The sequence below is a fragment of the Thalassophryne amazonica genome, chromosome 17 (assembly GCF_902500255.1).
Source record: "Thalassophryne amazonica chromosome 17, fThaAma1.1, whole genome shotgun sequence".
Lineage (NCBI taxonomy): Eukaryota > Metazoa > Chordata > Actinopteri > Batrachoidiformes > Batrachoididae > Thalassophryne > Thalassophryne amazonica.
In genome coordinates this window covers 29,309,301-29,335,629 of record NC_047119.1, presented here as the reverse complement: position 1 = coordinate 29,335,629, position 26,329 = coordinate 29,309,301, and the positions used below count along the sequence as shown (strand labels likewise).

The window sequence follows — 26,329 nt, the reverse complement described above, 5'->3', positions numbered from 1 at the left end:
TTTCCAGGTGGCATGCCGTGATCCTGCTCTCTGTCAGCTCCGTGTCTATAAACACACGATCCTCTGAAAATATGATCATGAACATCTTGTAATTCACTTACTCATCACTCATCTTTACCGCTTTTCTGGGTTCGGGTCGTGGGGGCAACAGCTCCAACAGGGGACCCCAGACTTCCCTTTACTGTGCCACATTGACCACCTCTGACTGGGGGATCCCAAGGCGTTCCTAGGCCAGTGTGGAGATATAATCTCTCCACCTAGTCCTGGGTCTTCCCCGGGGTCTCCTCCCAGATGGACGTGCCTGGAACACCTCCCTAGGGAAGCGCCCAGGAGGCATCCTTACCAGATGCCTGGACCACCTCAGCTGGCTCCTTTCAACGCGAAGCAGCAGTGACTCTACTCCAAGCTCCCCACGGATGACCAAACTTCTCACCCTATGTCTAAGGGAGAGACCAGCCACTGTCCTGAGGAAGCCCATTTTGGCCACTTGTGCCCGCAATCTAGTTCTTTCAGTCATGATCCAACCCTCATGACCATAGGTGAGAGTAGGAACAAAGATTGACCAGTAGATCGAGAGCTTTGCCTTTTGGCTCAGCTCCCTTTATTTTTAAACAACTTTATATGGACACAAATCAGTCAATGTGAATTGTGTGTGGAATTGGCAAAAAATGTGTTCAAACTTTTTTACCCAATGTGAACGCAAACGTTGGACCTCTTACACACCACCCCTGCCAATCCACACAACACCAACATCAAGCCACTTACGTGACACGTCTCCCTTATGAAAAACGTACCCTGGATCCAAACCCGGTATCTGTAGAGCTCTGCTGTAAACTGCTACAAGCTTGATGTATATCTTCTGCTGATTTGGTGCTTATACTGTTTCCCTCCATAAACATTTATCATCTGAATCAATCTCATGGAGCCAGGAAGGATAGGATTCCCTCACCAGCCGTCTCCTCACTGAAATTAAACCTCTCTCTCACACACAAACGCCATGCAATAAAGAGCCGTGTCACATAAGTCGCACCGCATAGGAGATGCATCACACCTGTCCATCACACAGACTATTATTAGAAGTCAGTATTCCCGTACGTGACGCTCTACCTCCAAGAAGACTGAGTAATGCATCTTACCATAGAAACAGAAAAGCTTGTTTTCCCCATTAGACACAATTTAACATACGACTGCTTAATGAAAGCACTTTATTAGAGCACAGAGTCAGCGAGCGCTGCATTAGCAAGCACAAGACAGATTATGTGTGTTATCAGCACACTTATGGGAGGGATTCCTTTTATCCCTTCAATGCAACAAAGAAAATCACCATGTCATCTATCTGTTATCAAACGTCTGTCTGCCATCCACAGTAATTGGATTTCTTGGGTTCATGTGTAAAACAGTATATCACGTTTTCTTCCATTTATACTCAACAAAAATATAAGTGCAACATAGGGCTGTTCATGTTATTATAATGAAAAAATAAAACTTGTGAGAGACTTCGGGCCACATGTTGTTTTTGTTCCACTTGGGGCTTTATAGGTGCAGACGAAATATGAACTCAATCAGATAAGATTTAGAGGTCCCCCAGAGTGACACATTTTCCTCTCCCTCCACTTTTAATGCAACGTCACCCTAACGGGAGAAGATTCCGATGTCATCATTTTTCTTTTACAGGTACATGTGATGGCTTCTAATCGTAAAAAGTGGTGGTTGATTGGTCATCTAGAGAAGAACATTACTGGAATTACTGGATTACTACATTGCTTGTTTAGGGGTCCCCCACAAAGCAACAATTTTCCACAAACAATGTCCAATTACAATAAAATGTGGCACAGATCTTTTATTAGTGGAACAAGAACAACATGTGGCCCAAAAGATTTTGTAACATTTAACATTTTGAACAGGTCTAGTGTAACGCCACCATTTTCGTTCCCATTTTTCATACAATGACGTAACATATCTAATATATCGTCTACAAAAACAAAAGGCTTATTTCCATTAAATTTTACTCGCAAATTTGTCAGATATATGCGTTAGTGAGCATGCCACCTTTGCCAGCATGATCTATCCACCTGGTATATATGGCATATCAAGATGCTGATTAACCAGCATGATTATTGCACACATGTGCCTTTGACAGGTCACAGTAAAAACCCATGCTAAAATGTGCAGTTTTATTACACAACACAAACTATAATTAGTAATCACCGTAATTGATCACCATGGTCATAAGGGTATTTATTTTTTTTTGATGCAGTACCCATAACATGCATTCATTGGACAGACATTGGCACGTATGAGTTAATCTGTCTGATCAATATAACGATCAGTCAACTGAATCTCTTGAACCCAATAGAACCAACAAATGATGCTCCTCCAACGCGTCGCAATGGAGCAAGGCAAATATTTATCAAATGCAACAAGAGCAAACAGCTTAAAGAGGAGCTGTGGGATTCTTCATGATTTTTTCAACCTAGTTTTTATTTTTTATGAGGTGAGATATAAACATCAAAGCACACTTTTTTAACTGAAGATGCAAAAATGTCATTAGAAATAACTAGTAGAATGGAGAGGATCCTAACAGACAAGTAAAACAATGTAAAAAAAAAAACCTTTAAAATGACAGATTGTACATATTATCTTCCTGAGCTGTCTTTCTATTTGGCAACACCAACCTCCATTAAGTATATATGGTAAATGGACTGCATTTCTATAGCGTTTTTCCATCTCTCACACACACACACACTGATGTCAGGGTGCTGCCATGCAAGGCGCTCACTGCACACCGGGAGCAACTTGGGGATTAAGGACCTTGGCCAAGGGCCCTTAGTGATTTTCCAGCCTGACGAGGATTTGAACTGAGCATCCTCTTGTCTCAAGCCCACCGCTTAAGCACTAGACCATCATTTACCCACCGACAGGTTGACCTTCAATGAGGCACTCGGTGAAACAAAAAACATCTAAAAATATAGCACAGGTTGAAATGAAAACTAATAAAGCTTTCAAGCAACATGTTAAAATGGTCAAAATACTTTTTTGTGTGTAGCCCGTTTAGTGGTTTTAAAGGAAACAGAGAAAAGTTTGGAGTGCAAAATATGGAGCCGGTGCCCCAAATGTTTAATATTTGGTAGATCTGTGAAGGAAAACATGTAGGAGCTACACCAGCCAAAGAATAGCCACATGAGTATATTAGACTGTGAATTGGTTGTTTGCCCGCAGCTATCAACAGGGCTGGGTGTGAGTTCCACTTTGTACGTGGATTTTTCTCTGGGTTCAACTGTTGAGCTGGGAGAACAGTGCGGCACGTATCACTGTCCCCTATGAGGCAAATAAGCCCATAACGTATATGTGGAAAAAAATAAACTTATACGGATGATGCAAGCAAGAGAAACAATGCCAAAAACAAAAAACATTTAGTTTTGGTGTGTGGTAAACAGTTTGTCTGTTGAGGCGTCAGCGTGCACTGAGCAGAAGGCACAAGGACGTGAACAGTCTGTTGCCACAATGGAGACTGACAGCTGATACAAAGAGGTAGTTATCCACTTCTGCCCCAATCACAGAGGCAGCCTCTCCAAACATGCTGCGTTCAGATGTCAAGAACACTTTTGTATGAGAAGGTAATTAAAAATGGAACAAAAGAGCTTTTGAGCCCAGATGGCAGGGTGGGAGGGAGGCCGGGTGACAGCCGATAGAAAGTGGTACAAACTCGTGTCAGAAGTGAGCAGCAGTTCAACAACCATTTCTTCTTCACTGATGATAATTAGGGCTCATTAATAAAACCACAGATAAAAACAGTAACACCTTGTGTACGCCGCAGCAGAGATGAAAATGCAGCCGTAGACTACTACGTGTCACGCAGTACCTACCCGACTCTACCCAACATGCTTGCATGTGCAAAACGTGCACACGACCTTAGCTCGTTAGTGTCTGATTGGCAGCGGAACATCCCGAGAGGTAATTGGCACATTTCTTGTCATTAACCAAAGGAAATTGCCGCATGTGAGCTGTTATACAGAGAGGCTTTCTGTTTGTGTGGAGACAGCCAAGTGTCAGAGGAGAAGAGGGAGCCATAAGCCAAGGGGAGAAAAAGAGAGATGGAGACAGAGAGATGCTGAGAGAGGGAGACCGCGCCAAAATAAACTGACCACTGAGCGGGAAGGAAAGACAAGAGAGAATAAAGATGGGCAACAGAGGGAGAAGGTTACGGAAAGGTAAGTATGTCCAGGAGATGAGACGAGTCCGCGTTACAACAGGAAAAGCGAGAATAAAGCAAAAGGGAAGCAAACAAGAAAGAGGCCCGACTGAAAGGAAGCAGTTTTTGTCATCTCGCAAAATTCTCCAACATGCACAGACCTGTATGGACTGGGTAGTGAAAGAAAATAATAAAGACAAATCAATTATTTTGATCATGATGATCAATGACTGAGAAACATCACTCAGGTAAAGAAAACAGTGTGTATACACTAGTTTAAGGCCTTAAAACACGGAGTGGCCAGCAGGCTAACTAGGGTTTGGTATCGAGAACCGGTTCTTTTTGGGTATCATTAAGAAATTATTCGATCCACCAACATCAATAGCCTTTTTTGCTTAACGATTCCCTTATCGGTCCTTCTGAGTGGCCATTGTTTTTGAGGGTGTTTGTCGGGAAAATGAGCATTTCTCTACATTGATTACAGACCCTGCAGTGCTCTGTAATCAACCGCTTCTGCAGCGCGACTCCTCTTTGAAGCTTGAACCAGTGACACAGTGCTTTGAGCTGCTGCTTCATTGGTTCTTTGATTCACTGCTCTTCAGAAGTAACAAGTCTACTTCTTAACCCCTCTCAAAGCCATTAAAATATATCAACTGTGAGTCACTTTTGTGCGGATTAAAGTCACTAACTGGGACTCTTGTCTTGTTGCAGGAAAGCAACGAGAATTGTCCTCCGTTCCGTTTGTACCGCTCCAAACACTGTGTTGCTCTCTGCCGAGACACAAAGTCCGGTCGGAATTAATAACTTCAAAGCGAATCACCATTTAAATCAAATAGCACCTCTTTCTAAATGTTGCAATACAGACAATAAACTACAATTGACTAAAATGTTTTTTCCTCCCAAAATGAGGCATCCTGCATTTTTTATGAATTACATCCTGATGTGCAGCACAGCCACCTGCGAGAGTTCAGCTCAGAGGTATGGCATGAGATTCATGCCAATAATTTAAATAAAACTACAGATTTTGTTTATTTGTATTTATGTCCAGAGATCAAGGATCCACCATGTAGAGTTTATTTATGTCCAGAGTTTAAGGATCCAGTGACCAATTTCATATTTATTTAAGACTCAATAAAATGTTGTTGACATAGAAAGCCTGTAAAGCCTACTTTTAGTACACAGAAAATTCACAAGCGATATCGATAAAAGAATCGATAAGTAATTGGATCAATAAGGAATCGGATCGACAAGTGGAATTGATAATGGTATTGATAAAATCTTATCAATACCCATCCCTAAGACTAACCCAGCACCTTATAATAATAATAATAATAATAATAATAATAATAATAATAATAATAATAATGAGAAGAAGAAGAAGAAGAAGAAGGAGAAGTAGTAGTAGTAGTAGTAGTAGTAAAGGAACTCCAAACAGAAAGGAAGTGGGCAGCACTGGAATCCAATCATGGGCCTTCTTGCTTTGAGCCAAGAGTGCTATCCACTATTCCACCATACTACCCTATAGTGCATCTGGAAAGTATTATGGAAAGTATTCACAGCACTGCACTTTTCCCACATTTTTTATGTTACAGCTTTATTCCAAAATGGATGAAATTAGTTTTTTCCCTTCAAAATTCTACACACAATACCCCATAATGACAATGTGAAAAAAGTTTGAGATTTTTACAAATTAAAAAAAAAAAACTAAGAAATGCACAAGAAATCACTTGTGCATACGTATTCACAGCTCAGGTGCAGTGCATCCTGTTTCCACTGATCATCCTTGAGATGTTTTGACAGATGAATTGGAAGTACATTTAGTTAATAGGACATGATTTGGAAAGACACACACCTGTCTACATATAATGTCCCACAGTTGACAGAGAATGTCAGAGCACAAACCAAGCATCAAGTCAAAGGAATTGTCTGTAGACCACCAGAGAGACTCTTGTCTTGAGGCACAACTCTGGGGAAGGGTGCAGAAACATTTCTGCTGCTTTGAAGGTCCCTGTAAGCAGCCTTCATCATCCCTAAATGTAAGAAGTTCCACCAGGACCCGGTTCGCCCGCCTAAACTGAGCGATCGGGAGAGAAGGTTCTTAGTCAGGAAGGTGACCAAGAACTCGATAGTCACTCTGTCAGAGCTTCAGCATTCCTCTGTGGAGAAAGGAGAACGTCCAGAAGGACAACCATCTCTGCAGCAATCCACCAATCAGGCCTGTATGGTAGACGGAAGCCACTCCTTAGTAAAAGGCACATGGCAGCCCACCTGAAGTTTGACAAAAGGCACCTGAAGGACTCTCAGACCATGAGAAACAAAATTCTCTGGATTCATGAGACAAAGGTTTAACTCTTTGGCTTGAATGCCAGGCGTCATGTTTGGAGGAAACTAGACACCGCCCATACAGTGAAGCATGGTGGTGGCAGCATCATGCTGTGGGGATGTTTTTCATCAACTGGAACTGGGAGACTAGTCAGGATTGAGAGAAAGATGAATGCAGCAATGTACAGAGACATCCTGGATGAAAACCTGCTCCAGAGTGCTCTTGACCTCAGACTGGGGCGACAGTTCATCTTTCAGCAGGACAATGACCCTAAGCACACAGCCAAGATATCAAAAGATATCAAAGGAGTGGCTTCAGGAAAACTCTGTGAATGTCCTTGAGTGGCCCAGCCAGAGCCCAGACCTGAATCTGATTGAACATCTCTGCAGAGATCTGAAAATGGCTGTGCACCGACGCTCCCCATCCAACCTGATGGAGCTTGAGAGGTGCTGTAAAGAGGAATGGGCAAAACTGCCCAAAGACAGGTGCACCAAGCTTGTGGCATCATATACAAGAAGACTTGAGGCTGTAATTGCTGCCAAATGTGCATCACCAAAGTATTGAGCAAAGGCTGTGAATACTTATGTACAGGTGATTTCTGAGTTTTTTTAATAAATTTAGAAAAATTTCAAAAACACTTTTTTCATGTTGTAGAGAAGCTTGAATCTTCGACTGGACAGGGTTGCTTGACGCAAGGACGTTTCGCTTCTAATCACAGAAGCTTCCTCAGCTAAATTTCTTGCTCTGGTAGTCTGACTTCTGTCTTGACTCTTGTAGAGTTGTATGTTGTCATTATGGGGTGTTGTGAGTTGAATTTTGAGGGGGAAAAATGAATTTATTCCATTTTGGAATAAGGCTATAACAAACCAAAAAGTGGAAAAAGTGAAGAGCTGTGAATACTTTCCAGATGCACCGTAAGTAGCATGCATATAGGTTTACAATATTTTTTCAACAAAATGGCAATATATAGACATTTTCTGATGCAGAAATCCTGAGCAAAATCCAACAAAATATAGCCTCTTGGTTAAACTGTAGCTCCTTCATTTCCCAAAGATATTAATCCTGAGCAGTCTTCACATTTTAAATTTTTACACTGTAATTTCACTGTGGCAGAAGGTTTAATTGATTCTTCAGCAGCTTTTGTTTAGCCATGGCAACAGACACAGTTTCCCATTGTAAAACAGATACAAATGAGGGGTTCCTCCATCAGAAAAATAGCTGTGATAGCAGTTTTTAGTTTTACTTTAGTTTTAGTTTAATTTTTAGCAACATTACAAACACTGGTTGAAGAAGGTCTCATGGTCTTGGTTAATGGTTTAACTTGAGATGAATTCTTCTTTTTGCCTAAATGTGTCAGTATTTTGTTGAACTTGAGAATGTGTAAACTTGAAACCAACAAAGTTTAATCACATTTTAAAAGGTTTTCTGTCAGGTGGCACAAAGTAAACAAGTTCATTTTCACATATATTCAACAGCCTTTATTTTATTTTTTTAAAATTGCTCCAAACACCCACAGGTCATAAAGAGTTAAATTAGATTAAAAAAAATTTTTATCTTCAAGTCCTTCCTCCAGCCTCAACTACAGTTTTAAATCACTGCTGAAGGACCAGCATACGAATGTCAAATTAACATGTTTTATTTTAAGCTAAACAAGAAGCCAACCTCACCCTCTGACATCTGTATTTATGTCAACAAAATAATAGTACTCTCCCCTCTTTGCATTGTTCCATTGCAAACCTAAGGATTGAGACTTTGCCTGTGACATCATCACTGTTTGAATGATCACCCATTTTTAAAACACTTGTTGCTGTGACAATTTTAGACATATGCATCATTTTGTGGTGTCATTTCGAGCCATGCAATATGTTTGCAAATCATCAATGCATAGCTCATGACGTTCAGGCTCAACACAATGCAATGATCACCAGTACAGTGAAACAGCTACGGTGCATCAGTAAAGTATTCACAGCGCTTTACTTTTTCCACATTTTATGTTACAGACTATTCCAACATGGAGTCAATTCATTTTTTTCCCTAAAACGTCTACTCACAACACCCAATAATGACAACATGAAAAAGATTTTTTTTTTTTTTGAAATTTTTGCAAATTATTACTGCCAACTGTGAGGCAGCTGACAGGTGTGTTGACATTATATGAAGGCAGGTGTGTGCCATTCCAAATCATGTCCAATCAACTGAGTTTATCCTAGCGGGACTCCAATTACGCTTTAGAAACATCTCAAGGATGATCAGTGGAAACAGGACGCCCCTGAGCTCAATTCTGAGCTTCATGGCAAGGGCTGTGAATACTTATGTACATGTGATTTTTTTTTTATTATTATTTTTAATAGATTTGCAAAAAGCTAAAAAAAATACATTGTCATTATGGGGTATTGTGTGTAGAATTTTGAGGGAAAAATTAATTTCATCCATTTTGGGATAAGGCTGTAACATAACAAAATGCGGAAAAACTGAAGTGCTGTAAATACTTTCCAGATGGACTGTCCATGCTATTACCCATCTGAACTGCTGCGGTGGTTTGAATCATATTTGTCTAATAGATTACAATTTGTTCATGTAAATGGGGAATCTTCTTCACAGACTAAAGTTAATTATGGAGTTCCACAAGGTTCTGTGCTAGGACCAATTTTATTCACTTTATATATGCTTCCCTTAGGCAGTATTATTAGACGGTATTGCTTAAATTTTCATTGTTACGCAGATGATACTCAGCTTTATCTATCCATGAAGCCAGAGGACACACACCAATTAGCTAAACTGCAGGATTGTCTTACAGACATAAAGACATGGATGACCTCTAATTTCCTGCTTTTAAACTCAGATAAAACTGAAGTTATTGTACTTGGCCCCACAAATCTTAGAAACATGGTGTCTAACCAGATCCTTACTCTGGATGGCATTACCCTGACCTCTAGTAATACTGTGAGAAATCTTGGAGTCATTTTTGATCAGGATATGTCATTCAAAGCGCATATTAAACAAATATGTAGGACTGGTTTTTTGCATTTACGCAATATCTCTAAAATCAGAAAGGTCTTGTCTCAGAGTGATGCTGAAAAACTAATTCATGCATTTATTTCCTCTAGGCTGGACTATTGTAATTCATTATTATCAGGTTGTCCTAAAAGTTCCCTAAAAAGCCTTCAGTTAATTCAAAATGCTGCAGCTAGAGTACTGACGGGGACTAGAAGGAGAGAGCATATCTCACCCATATTGGCCTCTCTTCATTGGCTTCCTGTTAATTCTAGAATAGAATTTAAAATTCTTCTTCTTACTTATAAGGTTTTGAATAATCAGGTCCCATCTTATCTTAGGGACCTCGTAGTACCATATCACCCCAATAGAGCGCTTCGCTCTCAGACTGCAGGCTTACTTGTAGTTCCTAGGGTTTGTAAGAGTAGAATGGGAGGCAGAGCCTTCAGCTTTCAGGCTCCTCTCCTGTGGAACCAGATCCCAAGTCAGATCAGGGAGACAGACACCCTCTCTACTTTTAAGATTAGGCTTAAAACTTTCCATTTTGCTAAAGCTTATAGTTAGGGCTGGATCAGGTGACCCTGAACCATCCCTTAGTTATGCTGCTATAGATGTAGACTGCTGGGGGGTTCCCATGATGCACTGTTTCTTTCTCTTTTTGCTCTGTATGCACCACTCTGCATTTAATCATTAGTGATCGATCTCTGCTCCCCTCCACAGCATGTCTTTTTCCTGGTTCTCTCCCTCAGCCCCAACCAGTCCCAGCAGAAGACTGCCCCTCCCTGAGCCTGGTTCTGCTGGAGGTTTCTTCCTGTTAAAAGGGAGTTTTTCCTTCCCACTGTAGCCAAGTGCTTGCTCACAGGGGGTCGTTTTGACCGTTGGGGTTTTACATAATTATTGTATGGCCTTGCCTTACAATATAAAGCGCCTTGGGGCAACTGTTTGTTGTGATTTGGCGCTATATAAAAAAAATGATTGATTGATTGATTGAACCAAAACTCATAAAATTGCTATGATCCTAAGAGTTACCACAATCTGATCAACTTACCTGAAAGCCAACAGTTCATTGCTTTGTAATTACCTCTTTCAATGAGGTTATTTTCCCCACCCACATCTGTTTGACAGTTTTTTACACAAAAAACAATTAACTGATGCAAAGGTAAATTGGTTGAAAGGTGAGGCATGGGACAAAAGGAAGAACCCATTAAACTGTGGTGTGCATATGAATCAAGGAGCAGATCAGAAGGGAGGAATCAGGGTAAAAGAAGAGTGTTCAGATTCTACTGCATTTAATTTATTTATATAGCACCAAATCACAACATACTAAGTCAGGCCAACCCACAGAGAAAGCACACAGGTAAGAGTGCTAAGGAGAAACTCCCTCTGGTGTTTATGATTGTAGGAAGAAACCTCAAGCACACCAGACTCAGAGGGGTGAACATCTGCTCTGGCTATACCACCAATAACAAAATAAATAAATAAAAATAAATGCATAAAAATGTCAAATAAACAATTCACAACAAAGCACAGGAGTGGTGACCAAGTTGTTAGTGTACTTGGTTTCAGTGCAGAAGGTTCCTGGTTCAAACCCCACCCCTGCCACATGTAATGTGGAGTTGCATCAGGAAGGGTATCCAGCGTAAAACATGTGCCAATTCAACACACAGATCCATCTCGGATTTGCAGTAGTGACCCCAAGTGCAAAGAAGGGAGCAGCCGAAGCGACTTAATAAACAAATCACAACAAAGTGATGACAAACGTGCTCAGCAGAGATGATGGAACTAAGCATCCAGGCATTTGTACAGATCTGTGGTCACAGTGACTAAGTAGTCTCAATGTTAAAGTGTTAGAGGCCCATTAAAAAGGCCCATCAGTCAACTGACAATTTTTTATAAGAAATACAATTTTCAAAGCTCAGCATTCAGTATCACTTATCTGGATCAAAAATGACTGATCAGGATCAAAAATCAAACAAAGGTCATCGTAAAGATCTTAAGGGCCACTGAAAGCCAAAACCATTTATTACTCTGTGCTGTTGTGTCAGAAATACAATATTTAGGAGTGTGTAGGGGTGAACGAGGTGTGAAAAGCAAGAGTGGGAGGAAAATGTTTCACATGAATATGTAAAACTCGTCTTCAAAAAAGTTACCTTGAGCTCTCTTGTATCTCAGCATGAAGTCTTACTTTCTATTGGATAGAATTTATTAATTTCCCTTTTGTACAACACATATCTGCTCCAGGCTTGAATGACACACCTGAAGAAAGAGCCACAAAAGGTTACAAACTCATTATTCCATCATTCATGAGGACACAACAAGCCATATGCTCTGCATCTGCCTGCAAGGCAACAATGGAAATGTGGGCTGTATAAATATTAAGTGACAATGCTCAAAGGTGCCACACGAAAATGTTTAAATTCCTGTAAAACCTGGTCAGATCTTTCCTTGCATGTGTCCACAGTGACGTGAAATGAGGTTCAGTGACGAAGGTGGAGTCGATCATCCACACAGAGGACAGATTACTGAGGCTGGAGCCAGGAGTAAGAACCACCATTTGCTCAGCTCTGCCAAAAGCGCTCCTCAACCCGCTGATAGAGAATTGCTATTTTGTAAATTTGCTCCAGGCTCAGGCACACTTATTGCCATGTTGCGCACATACAAATAACTGGAGGGGTAACAGACAAAAAGCAAGTTTTCTCAAGGTAAAGTAAATATTAGGAAATACCAAAGGATTGGATGAATGAATGTACAGAATAAGGTTTTATGGTACAATTGGTCATGACCGAAAGAACTAGATGGGTACAAGTGGCCAAAATGGGCTTCCTTAGGAAGGTGTCTGGGCTCTCTGTTAGAAGAGAAGCTTGGTCATCTGTGGGGAGCTCCTTTGCGTTGAAAGGAGCCAGCTGAGCATCTGGTAAGGATACACCTAGGGAGGTGTTCCATCTGGACGGAGACCCCATCTGCATCAGACACTCAAAGTGCTTTACAAATAATGCCTCATACAAGCTGCCATACAAGGTACTCACTACACACTGGGAGCAACTAGGGGATTAAGGGCTCAAGGGCCCTTAGTGATTTTCCAGTCAGGCTGGAATTTGAACCAAGGATCCTTTGGTCTCAAGCCCAATGCATTAACCACTAGATCATCACCTCCCCTGGAGATGGTGGAGAGATTATATCTTCACACTGGGCTGGGAGTGCCCCGTGACCCCCAGTCAGAGGTGGTCAATGTGGCCGGGGAAAGGGAAGTCTGGGGTCCCCTGTTGGAGCTGTTGCCCCCGCAACCCGATCCCAGATAAGCAGTTGAAGATGAGTGAGTGAGTGATACAATTGGTCAGGGTTAGGATTAGAGCTATTAGGGGTTAGGAGTTGGGTTTCCTTGTACTGTAGGCTTCCTTTATACTGTTCTGACAGTTACTTTTTTGTTACTTTTTGTTTGGTCTTTTTTTTTTCTTGTTACTTTCTCCATGAAAACCTTGTGCTGCAATGAAAGTCTCTGTACTCTCTTGCAGAGTTCATGAACGAAACCTGTCAAAATATGCTTTCTAGTGAGATTTCTTCTTTGGGCAAAGTTGAAGGGATGCCTGTTTATATATATATATTAAAAATCTAGCAGTTTTTTATATTTATTTATTTATTTATTTATTTATTTATTATAATTTGGTGAATACATCAGTGTTCTCTTCATCATGGAGGAGTTCTCAATCTGGGATTCTGCCATTATATTTTTAAGGGAAATGATTCAGCTACATTTATGTGTGGGTGGGCAAGTGTGAATTTACTAGGCAACAAGAGTCATGGTACTCACATGCAGTATTTTTTATAAACCTCAAAGGCTAAACAAATGCAAACCCTTACTTAGGCTGCAGTTGCTGGAATTGGAGAATTGTGTGAGTACTACAGTTGATGTTTAAGATAATAGCAAAGTGCTGACACCATCTCCGCTGATGCCAACCACCAGTTCCAGTAAATCATTTCCTCCTCCATCACAGGAGCTGGGACTCAGACATTTCCACCTCAAACACCTAGACAGATGCTGATATCACTGCAGGAAAACAAAGGTCCATAGCTTTAGGTTCCTGGTTGTGAGTCTTGTAGTCTTGGTATTAGGTATCTTTGGAAAATCTGTGGGTACGGCTGGAATGACTTTGTGTCAAAAGAAACAAATAATTTTTGGGGAGACTCCAATGAAGAGTATCACATGGAATGGGAGGAGGAAATGTCATATGATACTTTGGCCATATGGCACCTGGATGACTCAGTGTTGGGGACCCCAGCGAATGGAGAAGGCCAAGGACACATCCATGTTTCACTTGACTGTGACAGATAGATGATTACTTTCAAGATGTGGGGATGGACCTTTGCCCACATAGGTGGTTGCTATCCAGGTCCAAAGAGGGTTCCATAATGTGGTGGATGCACTGATGCGTAGCACAAGTGCATGCTACCAGATCTGAGTTGACCACCTCAGGGTCCCATCCTCCTCTATCACAATGAGGCCTCCCTCAATCCTGTTGATAAAGCTCATGGCTGAGTCCTCTTACCTTGTTCAGGAACTCTGAGCCTTTTCCTGTCTGCAACCAATCAGAACCAAAGCTCATCAAAAAGACCTGGCATCCCAACAGTCACTGACTGTGTTCCTATCTGGCCTCTGTCTGGACCACTCAAGGACATTCAAGGACCTGCTTGTGATTCTGATATAATCTCTGCACACAATGCTCTGCCAGATCCTCATCTGGCCTTTGGAAAAGCTCAAATGATAAGTCCACCAAGAGGATAGAGAATTTCTGTGCCTTGATAGAGGTCAGAACACTCTTGGTATACAGTACAATCTCCAGCAGCAGGGATAAAATGTGGCTGCTGATACACAAGCTTGGCTCAAACTGCTGAAAAAAATCATCACGATGACAAAGAAACACTTCTTGCCAATGTCCCATTTCAGCGTGAAATAAACTGCTGTCTGACAAACAAGAATTCACCTTCCCCACAATACCAAGGAGTAAGGATCACTGATGCACTTACTGGCAAGGACCAGTGTTTACCTCCATGGTGAGGAAGAGGCTAAAACACAAAAACGGCATCGGTCTCACAATAAATAAACACGAATGTGAATTTGGAAATGTAGCAGCTCCTTGGCCTTGTTCTCTAGTACCAGTTTAAATCTTTGTCCCAAGAGAGCACTTTATAGCCCTTTGTCAGCTTGTTTTTCCCTTTTGAAACAGATTGCCTGATAAATATGCACGAGCAAATCCACTTGTGTGAGTGTTTGTTTTGACATAGCCCTCAAGAAGGTTAGAGAGTTACTGAGCAGAGTGCACAGATATCAGAGTAAATATACCACAGTAAATCACAGCTTTAGACCAAGGAACGGCCAATAATTGACAGGAACGTACCTAAAAAGCAATCTTTGGTTGGTTGCCACAAGGACTGGCTCTGGCCTTCTGACACCTTCGCTCCCGTGGGTAACCTTAACGAAGGCAGCGATTCTTCTTCACGAGTCACTTAAGTGCTATTCTTGACATTCCTGCCCATCTAATAACCTGAGTGTGTGCTATTTGGCTATCTCCTGACAAGGTGACCTGACAAGCTGCCTTTTGCTTTTTACGCTCGATGTGCCTATTAAGGAGGAGTCACATTGGCCCCCAGTTTAGCTTTTGAGCTGCACTTCTTTATTATGTATTTCAGTGTGTTCAAGGCACTGCTTCTGCGCTGTGAGATCTTTATGTCCAAACTCGACCACCGGGTGGAAAAACACTCAACATCATGGCCGCCAGATTGGTCTGAACTCAACCTGAAATACAGTTGGAATTTACCATTCATTATTTCTGTGGATCTCTTCTACCTACCAGCCATGTACTGTATATGTTATCACAGACGTCTTTGACAGTATCAACAAGCAGATACAGTATAGTCATCTGTCAATGTAAAAATATCCACAGACAAACAAAAACAATTTCTCAAAACTTTCAATCACAGATTTCTGACATTCGCTAATCTGGATCCAGATCACCTCCAAAATTCAGTGGAGTCTTCCATGGCCTAATACCTATCTGTGATGCAAATTTGGTGAGAATCCGTGAAGTAGATTTGATGTAATCCGTCAAAGCCTATATAAAGTGAAACTTGATCAAGAATCCAGATCCAGATCACCTCTAAAATTCAGTGGAAACTTCCATGGCCTAATATCTATCTTTGATGCAAATTTGGTGAGAATCTATGAAGTAGTCTTGATGTAATCCTTCAAAGCCTATATAAAGTGAAATCTTGATCGAGAATCCGGATCCAGCTCCGGATCCAGATCACCTCCAAAATTCAATGGAGAATTCCATGGCCTAATATCTATCTTTGATGCAAATTTGGTGAGAATCCACAAAGTAGTCTAGATGTAATCCTTCAAAGCCTATATAAAGTGAAACTTGATCCAGAATTAGAGAAGCTTGAATCTTCGACCGGACTGGGTTGCTTGACGCGAGGATATTTCGCTTCAAATCGCAGAAGCTTCCCCAGCTAAAATTCTTGCTCTGGTAGTCTGACTTCTGTCTTGACTCTTGTAAACAGAAGCCACAAACGCTGGAGTTTGGTCTGGTTAGGTTTAAAACTCCAGCAAAACCACCTGGACAACTGAGAGCCTACACAGAAACATTGATCCAGAATCCACATCCAGATCACCTCCAAAATTCAATGGACACCTCCATGGCCTAAGACCTATCTGTGACGCAACTTTGGTGAGAATCCATGAAGTAGTTTTGATGTAATCCTTCAAAGCCTATATAAAGTGAAATCTTGATCCAGAATCTGGATCACCTCCAAAATTTAATGGAGTTTTCCGTAGCCTAATATCTATCTGTGTTGAAAATGTCATCAAAATCTGTGCAGCAGTTTTGATGTAATCTTGCTATAAGACAGACAGACAGACAAATATATAAACGCTGATGATTTTATTATGTCCTTGGCGGACATAACTATATACTAGGGGCAATTGAGAAGTTTTGAGCCTGTCCCAGAAAAAGTAGGCATAGTTCTCCATGTTTTGCATTCTGAGAAACCAACATCTCAACATTGCACCAAGTGGGTCAAAATTTCACACATTCTGGAGAAATGTTGGTTTCTCAGAATATAAATGATGGAAAACCATGCCCTACATTTTCTGGTTTAGGCTCAAAACTTCTCAATCACCCCTTGTATATAGTTACGTCCGCCAAGGACATAATAAAATCATCAGCGTTTGACCACCAATTTGTTTGCAAGCTGACTTGAGACTTGACTTGAGACTTGCAGATTGATGACTTGACAGTGACTTAGTCCCATCTCTGGCTGTTAGTTGTCGCTAAAGCTTGAGCCATTTTGACCCATGTGGGGCTGCTTTCTTTGAACAAGAAGGACACTTTGACCACTGCATGAAATGCGACACTAATGGCCATTTTGTCCACAGTCAGACCTCTATGATTTACCGCATAAAGAGGCACCCAGCGGAGGATGACGAGAAGCCGCCAGCGTGTTCAGTTCCATGTCTGGAGGACGAGAGCCCTGTGAACCCTGATCTCCTTCAGGTTGCTAATACGTTACTAGCTGTTAGTGCGCCGAAGACTGTGGGTAGAAGAAGCACCTGAAGCAGCACTCCATGTGGGACATCTTCATGAGCGTGATCAACGAGGCTCACTGCACTATACCTCAAGAAATCACTGCATCAAGGTATCAATCGTTATGCCGCCGCTTGTACCGAAATACACTGCATTTGCAACCATTAAGCCAATGAGTATTCTAATCTTATCAACCTTATTATAAAGAATCAGGTGTGAGGTTTGTTAACATTTTGGATTGACTAAGAACACTGCATTTGTACAATAAAACTAATGCTCAGGAACACAACCTTCCTTAGAACTGTGTAAGCAGTGTAGTATCAGGGAACGTTTAGGAGTAAATACACCAATTTTGACAACATTGATGAAAGTCCTTGCTGTTGGAGCCCTTCTTGGGCAGACTTAATCATGGCAACAGGTCCCCAAAGAGTAGTTACCCACCAAAACATGACACCACAGCTGACTTAAGAATGAATGAAATCCTGCTTCTGTGGAAACAGACTCAGGAGCTCACCGCCTCTGATCTTTCACTGTGACCAGTGTTCTGCAGCGGAGCTGGAGATGGAGGGCAAAGCAGAAGAGGAGAGGACAGAATAATAAAGGTGCAAAGGAGATTTAAGTCCATTTTACGAGGCTGCCACACATTCTTGAGTGTGAAAAGAGGCGGCCGTTACTCGTAGGGAAGCTCTTTAGATTTTGATGAAAAGACTTCATGAAGGTACTGAAAGGGAAGGTTTTACTTTGTGCTGATGGAAAGTTCTCAACCTCTGTCTTTATTACTTCATCTGTGGGCAGCAATCAGCAGTAAACTTATTGAACACAGAAACAGTGCATAGATCCTATATTGCCAAATCCCACACTTGCTTTTCTGTCCTAGAACAGCCTCTTCACTCACATTTTCCTTCTGTTCTTGATTAAACGCACATCAAACATTAATGAAAACATGTTACGCTGACTGTTGGGAGCATGCTGAGTATTTAATGTATTCTGACCACTACTAGACATTCAAATGACTGAATCCTTGTGCTATTTTTGTGTGCTGCAGTCCTTCAAAGAAAATGTTGCACAACAGTCAAAACAAATGTCTGCTGCTTGTTTTTTGTGCTTCTACTTGGCAACTTTGGAACTAACCATACATCAGTGTGTCGGGTATGAAATGCATGGAGGAAAAAGTGGTAGAAATCAAACGTGAAAAGTCAATTATAAGAGCATTACGGGAACCCTGGGGACAGCTGAAATAACTTCATATCAAGAGAGTGGTTACTATGACGACTAACATTATGGTGATGTGGCGTGCTTCTCTGTGCATGATCCAGCATGCAGGTGCTTCAGTGTTGAGGACCCCAGCAGCTGGAGAAGTCCAAGGGGATGCCCACACTCCACATGGGTGCAGCAGATAGTTGGTTACCATTGAGAGGTGGGGATAGAGCAACCACTATCTGCACAGGTGGTTGCCATCCAGCCATTCTGTTGGATTGTGAATTGTGAACACATAGCATCAGTTCTTGCTCCCAGACCGGACTTGATCCGACTTGGTAGAAGGTTTGTGCATAGTTTTGGCATAGATCCAACTCTTTGATTCGTTCTTTGAGATTTATATGATTTTACTGGCACTATGAGAAAATCCATTTGTGTGTATTAAATATTCGTTCCATTGAAAGAATGTAAAAACATTCATTAGTGGTTTTATATAATGGCTAAAACAGATCCTTGTCATTTGATATTTTATTAATTTATAAACAACAGAAAAGGGACTTACATTTTAGTGTTCCACTGTAACATGTAGTCCAGTGATGCTGTGCACAGACTTCGGACTTCCATAAAAAAAGAAAAAAAGACTTTGTGTAGTTCCTCAGTCCAGCCAAAAATCCCGTCAGCATTTCATGTGAACAGGTCTTCATGCATCCAGACGGCTTACAGCCGAGTGGATTTTGTGTGTGTGTTTATGCAGCATCAGTTAGCTCAATCAAATCATCATGTCGTTGTCCCCCCACACGCACGCACACACGCAACTGGCTCGGTCAACTGTGTATGTCCTCAGTGCAGCGAAAAAAAAAAATCACATCAGAAATGAGTCCAGCTTTTCTTTCTCTCTTCCTGCTAACAGACAGCACAGTGGATTTGTTTTGTGTGTGTGTGTGTGTGTGTGTGTGTGTGTGTGTGTGTATCTTACAAAAATTAGCGGTGTCAACTAGCTCAATCAAATGATGTCTCGGGAGAGTCGTTGTCCCCCGAGCGCGCGCACACACACATGCAACCTGGTCGGCACTTGTGCGTGCGTGTACTACCAAAAAAAAAGACTGTCTACGCACATGTGTGGGCACTCGTGCACGAGCATGGGTGGGCGCGCACGTACTCGTTCACGCGATCGCGTGTGCGATCACATGTGCAAGCGTGCATACGCACCTGCAAAGTGCAACGGTACCAAATGTATGGAACCAAATATGCACTCTAAATGGAACCAAGCCACACTCTTAATGCAATGCAACACAAATGGGATGAATTAATCCATGTCATGTGATATACAAAGCACCAATCAAATGAGAAGGATCCACTCAGCCGTTATGTAATGTGCACTGATATGGACAAACACGCCACATGGCCAAAATGTTGAAATTGTGCACACCTCAGTTAAAAAATCCTGAGTAGTTGAGTATTTGAAGCACAGGTTGAGATTAACAGCCCATTGTGCTATGGTGTAGGAATGCTCTCTACTGAGTTACACTCTAGTTTCTTCTGAGACCCTTACTCTAGCCTTTAGGGTCCTGGTGCTTCCTGTTTTTACTATACTGTTGTGGGACTTGAATGATAACCAGTGACATCTTTGGTACCAGGTTTCTTCAGACACAGAAATGTACATGTGAGCATACGGTGCATGAAGATACAACACAGTGCTGCACGTCCTGATTGTCCTTCTCTTGTAAGAAAAGCCTAAGACCCGCGCCACAGTGCACGCTGGCCATCAAATACCATCCACATGAATTATCCAACAAGCTGTAAGAATGTCCTTATTATGACACGGTGACAACCTGATGTCTGCTGCCCCTCTGAGAAAAAGTATCTAAAGGAACCAACAACCTTCTGGATCCGACCGTTACGAACCTTAATAGTTCTTCTTTGTCTGCCTTCCACTCTAATCTCCCCCCTTTTTTTGTCTTAGAGTGGCAAATTTTTCCTTCTGCTGTACATTCATATGCAACCACAAACTTAAGGCCATCTGCTTTTCCAGTCTTTTTCTCCGGCGGGCTTGTGTGAGAACAGGCCTGACAAACACAGATCAAAAACCAGAATTCTGTTTTGTCCTTATTCCCACTGAGGCCGCTTCAGAAAAAACAAAACTAGCTTGTGGGATGCATCTGCTGTGTTTTCTGCACACATGAAGTGAATGTTAGTAATTAAAGAAGCTGAAAATGTGCCTCTAACAGCACGGAAAAAAAAGCATAACCAAAAGTCAAAGAAGGAAAAGTAAGCAGTTAAATCATTGTTCTCACTACAGTCAGAACAGGAAACTGTTTTTAAACTATCTGGTCTTTATTCCATTTACTGTGTGCTAAAATATCAAGATGCCACATTCGGTCCCCAGCAAGGTATTAACTCGATCAATCACGATTGAACGACAGAGTTCCAACAAGCACAAGAACATCCAAAACTATTCGCCTGCAGACCCAATCCTGGATTTTATAAGAGGAATCTACAGCGTCAGTCCAAAAATGTCTTTGTCCAGTCTGTCAGCACTCTGAGGACGGAGAGAAGCACTGTGGCTTCACACACTTAACTCGACTTTTCCAGGTCACTCTCAAGCCTTTATAGAGCTGAGTCACAACACTCCCAAGTAACCAACAAAAGAATCCAGCAAACACACCAAACCACTTATTCTATACGCTGTGTTTCCACAATGTCAGCTGAATCTTCTCACGTGCAGCCATGAAAGTGGTCGGCTCACGACAAAGTGGAGCACAGAGGACTTAGCGGCTCTGGCTAGCAGCACAACAACAAGGCTTATTACATTCCTGGTTTTCGGAGAAGTACATTTTCTTCCTTCCTGACCAAAATGTAGTACTGACCCAATGTTCAGGTGGCAGCAAAAACACCTTTTATTGCAGTGGTAAGCACAGCTAATCTAAAAGTTAGCTTCACTAGCAGCTAATAAGCTAACTGTAAACTTCTTCTTCTTTGTCTTTCGGCTGTTCCCGTTAGGGGTCGCCACAGCAGATCAATCGTTTCCATCTCACCCTGTCCTCTGTATCTTCCTCTGTCACACCAACCACCTGCATGTCCTCTCTCAGCACATCCATGAACCTCCTCTTTGGTCTCCCTCTTCTCCTCCTGCCTGGTGGCTCCATCCTCAGCATCCTTCTCCCTATATACACTGGGTCCCTCCTCTGCACATGTCCAAACCATCTCAATCTCGCCTCTCTGACTTTGTCTCCAAACCGTCCCACCTGAGCTGTCCCTCTGATATGTTCATTCCTAAGCTTGTCCATTCTTGTCACTCCCAAAGAGAATCTCAACATCTTCAGCTCTGCCACCTCCAGCTCTGCCTCCTGTCTTTTTGTTAGTGCCACTGTCTCTAAACCGTACAACATAGCTGGTCTCACTACTGTCTTGTAAACTTTCCCCTTCACTCTTGCTGATATTCTTCGATCACAAATCACTCCTGCCACCTTTCTCCACCCACTCCACCCTGCCTGCACTCTCTTCTTCACCTCTCTACTACACTCTCCATTACTTTGAACAGTTGACCCCAAATATTTAAACTCATTTACTTTCACCACTTCTACTCCTTGTTACTGCACTATTCCACTGGGCTCCCTCTCATTCACACACATGTACTCAGTCTTGCTTCTACTGACTTTCATTCCCCTTCTCTCCAAAGCATATCTCCACTTCTCCAGACTAGACTCAACTTGCTCTCTACTCTCACTACACATCACAATGTCATCTGCAAACATCATAGTCCATGGGGACTCCTGTCTGATCTCATCCGTCAACCTGTCCATCACCACTGCAAACAAGAAAGGACTCAGAGCTGATCCTTGGTGTAATCCCACCTCCACCTTGAATGAGTCTGTCATTCCGACTGCGCATCTCACCGCTGTCACACTATTCTTGTACATGTCCTGCACTACCCTAACATACTTCTCTGCCACTCCAGACTTCCTCATACAATACCACAACTCTTCTCTTGGCACCCTATCATAAGCTTTTTCTAAGTCCACAAACACACAATGTAACTCTTTCTGTCCTTCTCTGTACTTTTCCAACAGTATTCTCAGAGCAAACATTGCATCTGTAGTGCTCTTTCTTGGCATGAAACCATATTGCTGCTCACAGATCTTCACCTGTTTTCTAAGCCTAGCTTCTACTACTCTTTCCCATAACTTCATGCTGTGGCTGATCAGCTTTATGCCTCTGTAGTTACTGCAGCTCTGCACATCACCCTTGTTCTTGAAAATAGGAACCAGCACACTTCGTCTCCACTCCTCAGGCATGCTCTCACTTTCCAAGATTTTATTAAACAATCTGGTTAGAAACTCTACTGCCATCTCTCCTAGACATTTCCATGCCTCCACTGGAATGTCATCTGGACCGACTGCCTTTCCACTCTTCATCCTCTTCATAGCAGCCCTCACTTCTTCCTTGCTAATCTCTTGTACTTCCTGATTTACTCTCACCACATCATCCAGCCTTTTCTCTCGCTCATTTTCTTTATTCATCAACTCTGCAAAACATTCCCTCCACCTTCTCAGCACACACTCCTCACTTGTCAGCACATTACCATGTGCATCTTTTACCACCCTAACCTGCTGCACATCCTTTCCAGCTCTGTCCCTTTGTCTGGCCAATCGGTACAAGTCCTTTTCTCCTTCCTTACTATTCAACTTCTTGTACAGCTCGCAATATGCCTTTTCCTTTGCTTTTGCCACTTCTCTTTTCGCCTTACGCCGCATCTCCTTGTACTCCTGTCTACTTTCTTCATCTCTCCGACTATCCCAAAACCTTTTCGCCAACCTCTTTCTCCTTATGCTTTCCTGGACCTCTTCATTCCACCACCAAGTCTCCTTGTCTTCCTTCCACTGTCCAGATGTCATACCCAGTACTGTCCTAGCTATCTCCCTCACCACATCTGCAGTACTTTTCCAGTTGTCCAAAATTGCTTCCCCTCCAACCAGTGCTTCTCTCACCTGCTCGCTAAATTTCACACAACAGTCTTCCTCCTTCAGCTTCCACCATCTGATCCTTTGTTGAGCTCTCACTCTCTTCTTCTTCTTTACCTCTAAAGTCATCCTACAAACAACCATCCTGTGCTGTCTAACGACACTCTCTCCTGCTACCACCTTACAGTCTGTGATTTCTTTTAGCTTGCATCTCCTATAAAGAATGTAGTCCACCTGTGTGCACCTTCCTCCACTCTTATATGTTACCCTGTGCTCCTCCCTTTTCTTAAAGTAGGTATTCACCACAGTCATTTCCATCCTTTTTGCAAAATCAACTACCATCTGTCCTTCCCCATTCCTATCCTTGATACCATATCTACCCATTACTTCCTTATCACCTCTGTTCCCTTCACCAACATGCCCATTGAAGTCTGCTCCTATCACCAGTCTTTCATGCTTGGGCACACTCTCCACCACCTCATCTAACACACTCCAGATATCTTCTTTCTCCTTCATCTCACAACCTACCTGTGGGGCATATGCACTGATGATATTCATCATCACCCCTTCAATTTCCAACTTCACACTCATCACCCTGTCAGACACTCGCTTAACCTCCAACACACTTTTACCATACTCTTCCTTTAAAATGACCCCAACACCGTTTCTCTTCCTGTCCTCACCATGGTACAACAACTTGTACCCACCGTCGATGCTCCTGCTCTTACTTCCCTTCCACTTGGTCTCTTGCACACACAATATGTCTACCTTTCTCCTCTCCATCATATCAGCCAGCTCTCTCCCTTTACCAGTCATACTACTAACATTCAAAGTCCCCACTCTCATTTCCACCCTTCTAGTTTTCTTCTTCTCCCGCTGTTCGTGGCAACGAGCTAACTGTAAACAAAACCATTAAAACATGTAGCTAAAGCTTACGCTAACCACTAACTGTTATTATATTAATTTAGCTTTTATTTGGGTGTGTGTGTGTGTGTTGGGGGAGGGTGCATTGGCTCTAAACAGCTGAAAAACAAACCTAAAGTACTGAAATTTTAATAGGCTATGTTGAAGGATAAACATGGAGGTTCCCAAAAAGGTTGAGCATGCCAAGATCAGAGCATGATGAAGATGTATATAAATAAACAAATTGAATTAAACCGCAGTTTCCAGTCAACACATAGTTTATTCTTAATATAAAAAGTATTAAATGAATAAGGAATATTAAGAAATAAAAAGACATGAACAATAGTAAGACCCTTCAGCTGCTCCCTTGTTTTGCACTCAGGGTCGCCACAGCAAATCCAAGGTGGATCTCCATGTTGAATTGGCACAAGTTTTACGGCGGATGCCCTTCCTGACGCAACTCCACATTACATGGAGAAATGTGGCAGGGGTGGGATTTGAACCGGGAACCTTCTGCACTGAAACCAAGTGCATTAACCACTTGGCCACCACCCCTGCATGAACAATAATTTCGATAATCTAATTAATGCATTCATTCTGTCTTGACCTCCTGCTCCACCAACCACTCCACCTCCAGGTGATAATTGTTACTTTTGCCCAATGAGTTGATTTGATTATTGAATTATGAGCTCCAACAAGAGCACACATATACTTTTAGGGTTTAGAACATTTTATATTGTTAAATTCTATTGAAAAAAAAGGTAACTGACTTAAGAGTTAGCAGAGGGTATGTGTGAATGTGAGGCATCATTGTAAAGCTCTTTAATGATAAAAGTATTATATGAATGCAGAAAAAGAGAGAAAAGAACAATGCCATATATGATTCACAGGGACCTGACTTTGTGATATCTGCAAATAATATATTGTTGACCCAAGAATTGATACAATACGTATCGTGAGGTAACTTGTGATTTACACCCTTGTTAAATATAACATGAGCAGTGGATCAAATGGATGCATCTGTGCTGCATTTATCCTGCATTATACCATTTCAAACCTTTGAGATGTTATATTTAGTAGATGGAGACTCCCAATTACAGGCATGACAAAAACAAAAAAAGTCAAACTTGTTCTTCATGAAACACAGGAAAGAATTGTGTAGTTGCTGGTTATACAGCATATTTTAAGAAAATCACATCAAAAATCATGGCGACATTTTAGCTGAAACCATCTCTTTAAAATTCCTCTCTTCGGAGCAGCCACTTCATTTAGCTGTGTGACTTCCTGCATGTCTGTGGCAAAAACCACAAAAATTCATGTTAAAACTAACCTTTAAGGAAAAAAATAAATCTATCCCTTCTAACAAGCAGTTGTGCAGGAATCCTGCCTTAATGACACGATTCCTGAAGCTTACCTCAGCAGATGGGATTCCTTCAGGGGGCCGACACTGGAGCAACACCTCCTGTTCCAGGGACACTTCTTTCCCGAGGGGCTCCTGGTCAAAAGTCTTCTTTAGGTCTGCAACAAACAAATGAAAACACATTTGTCACAAGCTGCGAGGTCATTTTTACAAGCAACAGTGACCTTAGTGGCCACAGGACCTTGCGATTAGAAATAAGGCTTCACAAGAAACTGGATGAGCGTGCCTTTATTTGATGTTATGGTCATTGTGCATGCTAAAAGACACTAACATGGCCCAAAATAGGAGGGTCACTGCTCCTAATCTGTGTTTGTTAGAACCCAAAATTTCAGATCTGAAAATGCAGCAGTTTGTTTTTTTTTAATTTCCATTTACTTTCAAATATTTTGCAAACCCAGTGATAGAGTAATTGACTACAATGTACTGTTATTACATTATAGTGTTCACAGAGAGAAGAAAAAGTCAATTCATCCTAGATGTACAAATTTATGAGACAAACAACCTTAAAATATAATCAACTCATCTACTCCCCAGCAGGTACCAGTGGTGTAAATGTGACATGTCTACTGTGTATTATTAATGATCGAGCTGATTACCCGCCCCAGGGTGGATTTTGATTCAGACACCGAAATGAAAACTTCATCTTCACCAACAAAGCTATCACCTACCACCTATCCAGGATTCCAGAGAACTGTTATTGCACAACTAAAGCTGCCTCAAGGAGAGACAGCTGCTATTATGACTACTACTACTACTATT

General features: G+C 41.8%; 1 protein-coding gene across 4 annotated transcripts in view; it reads right to left on the bottom strand.

Annotated features, from left to right (window-relative positions):
• unc5c (unc-5 netrin receptor C) overlaps positions 1–26,329 on the bottom strand; it is a 299,504-nt gene that overhangs the window by 74,431 nt on the left and 198,744 nt on the right. For all 4 annotated transcript variants that reach the window (XM_034191664.1, XM_034191665.1, XM_034191666.1 and 1 more), the window contains exon 4: positions 25,565–25,668. In XM_034191664.1, coding sequence (XP_034047555.1) covers positions 25,565–25,668 — 104 coding nt within the window. The remainder of the gene's footprint in view (positions 1–25,564; positions 25,669–26,329) is intronic.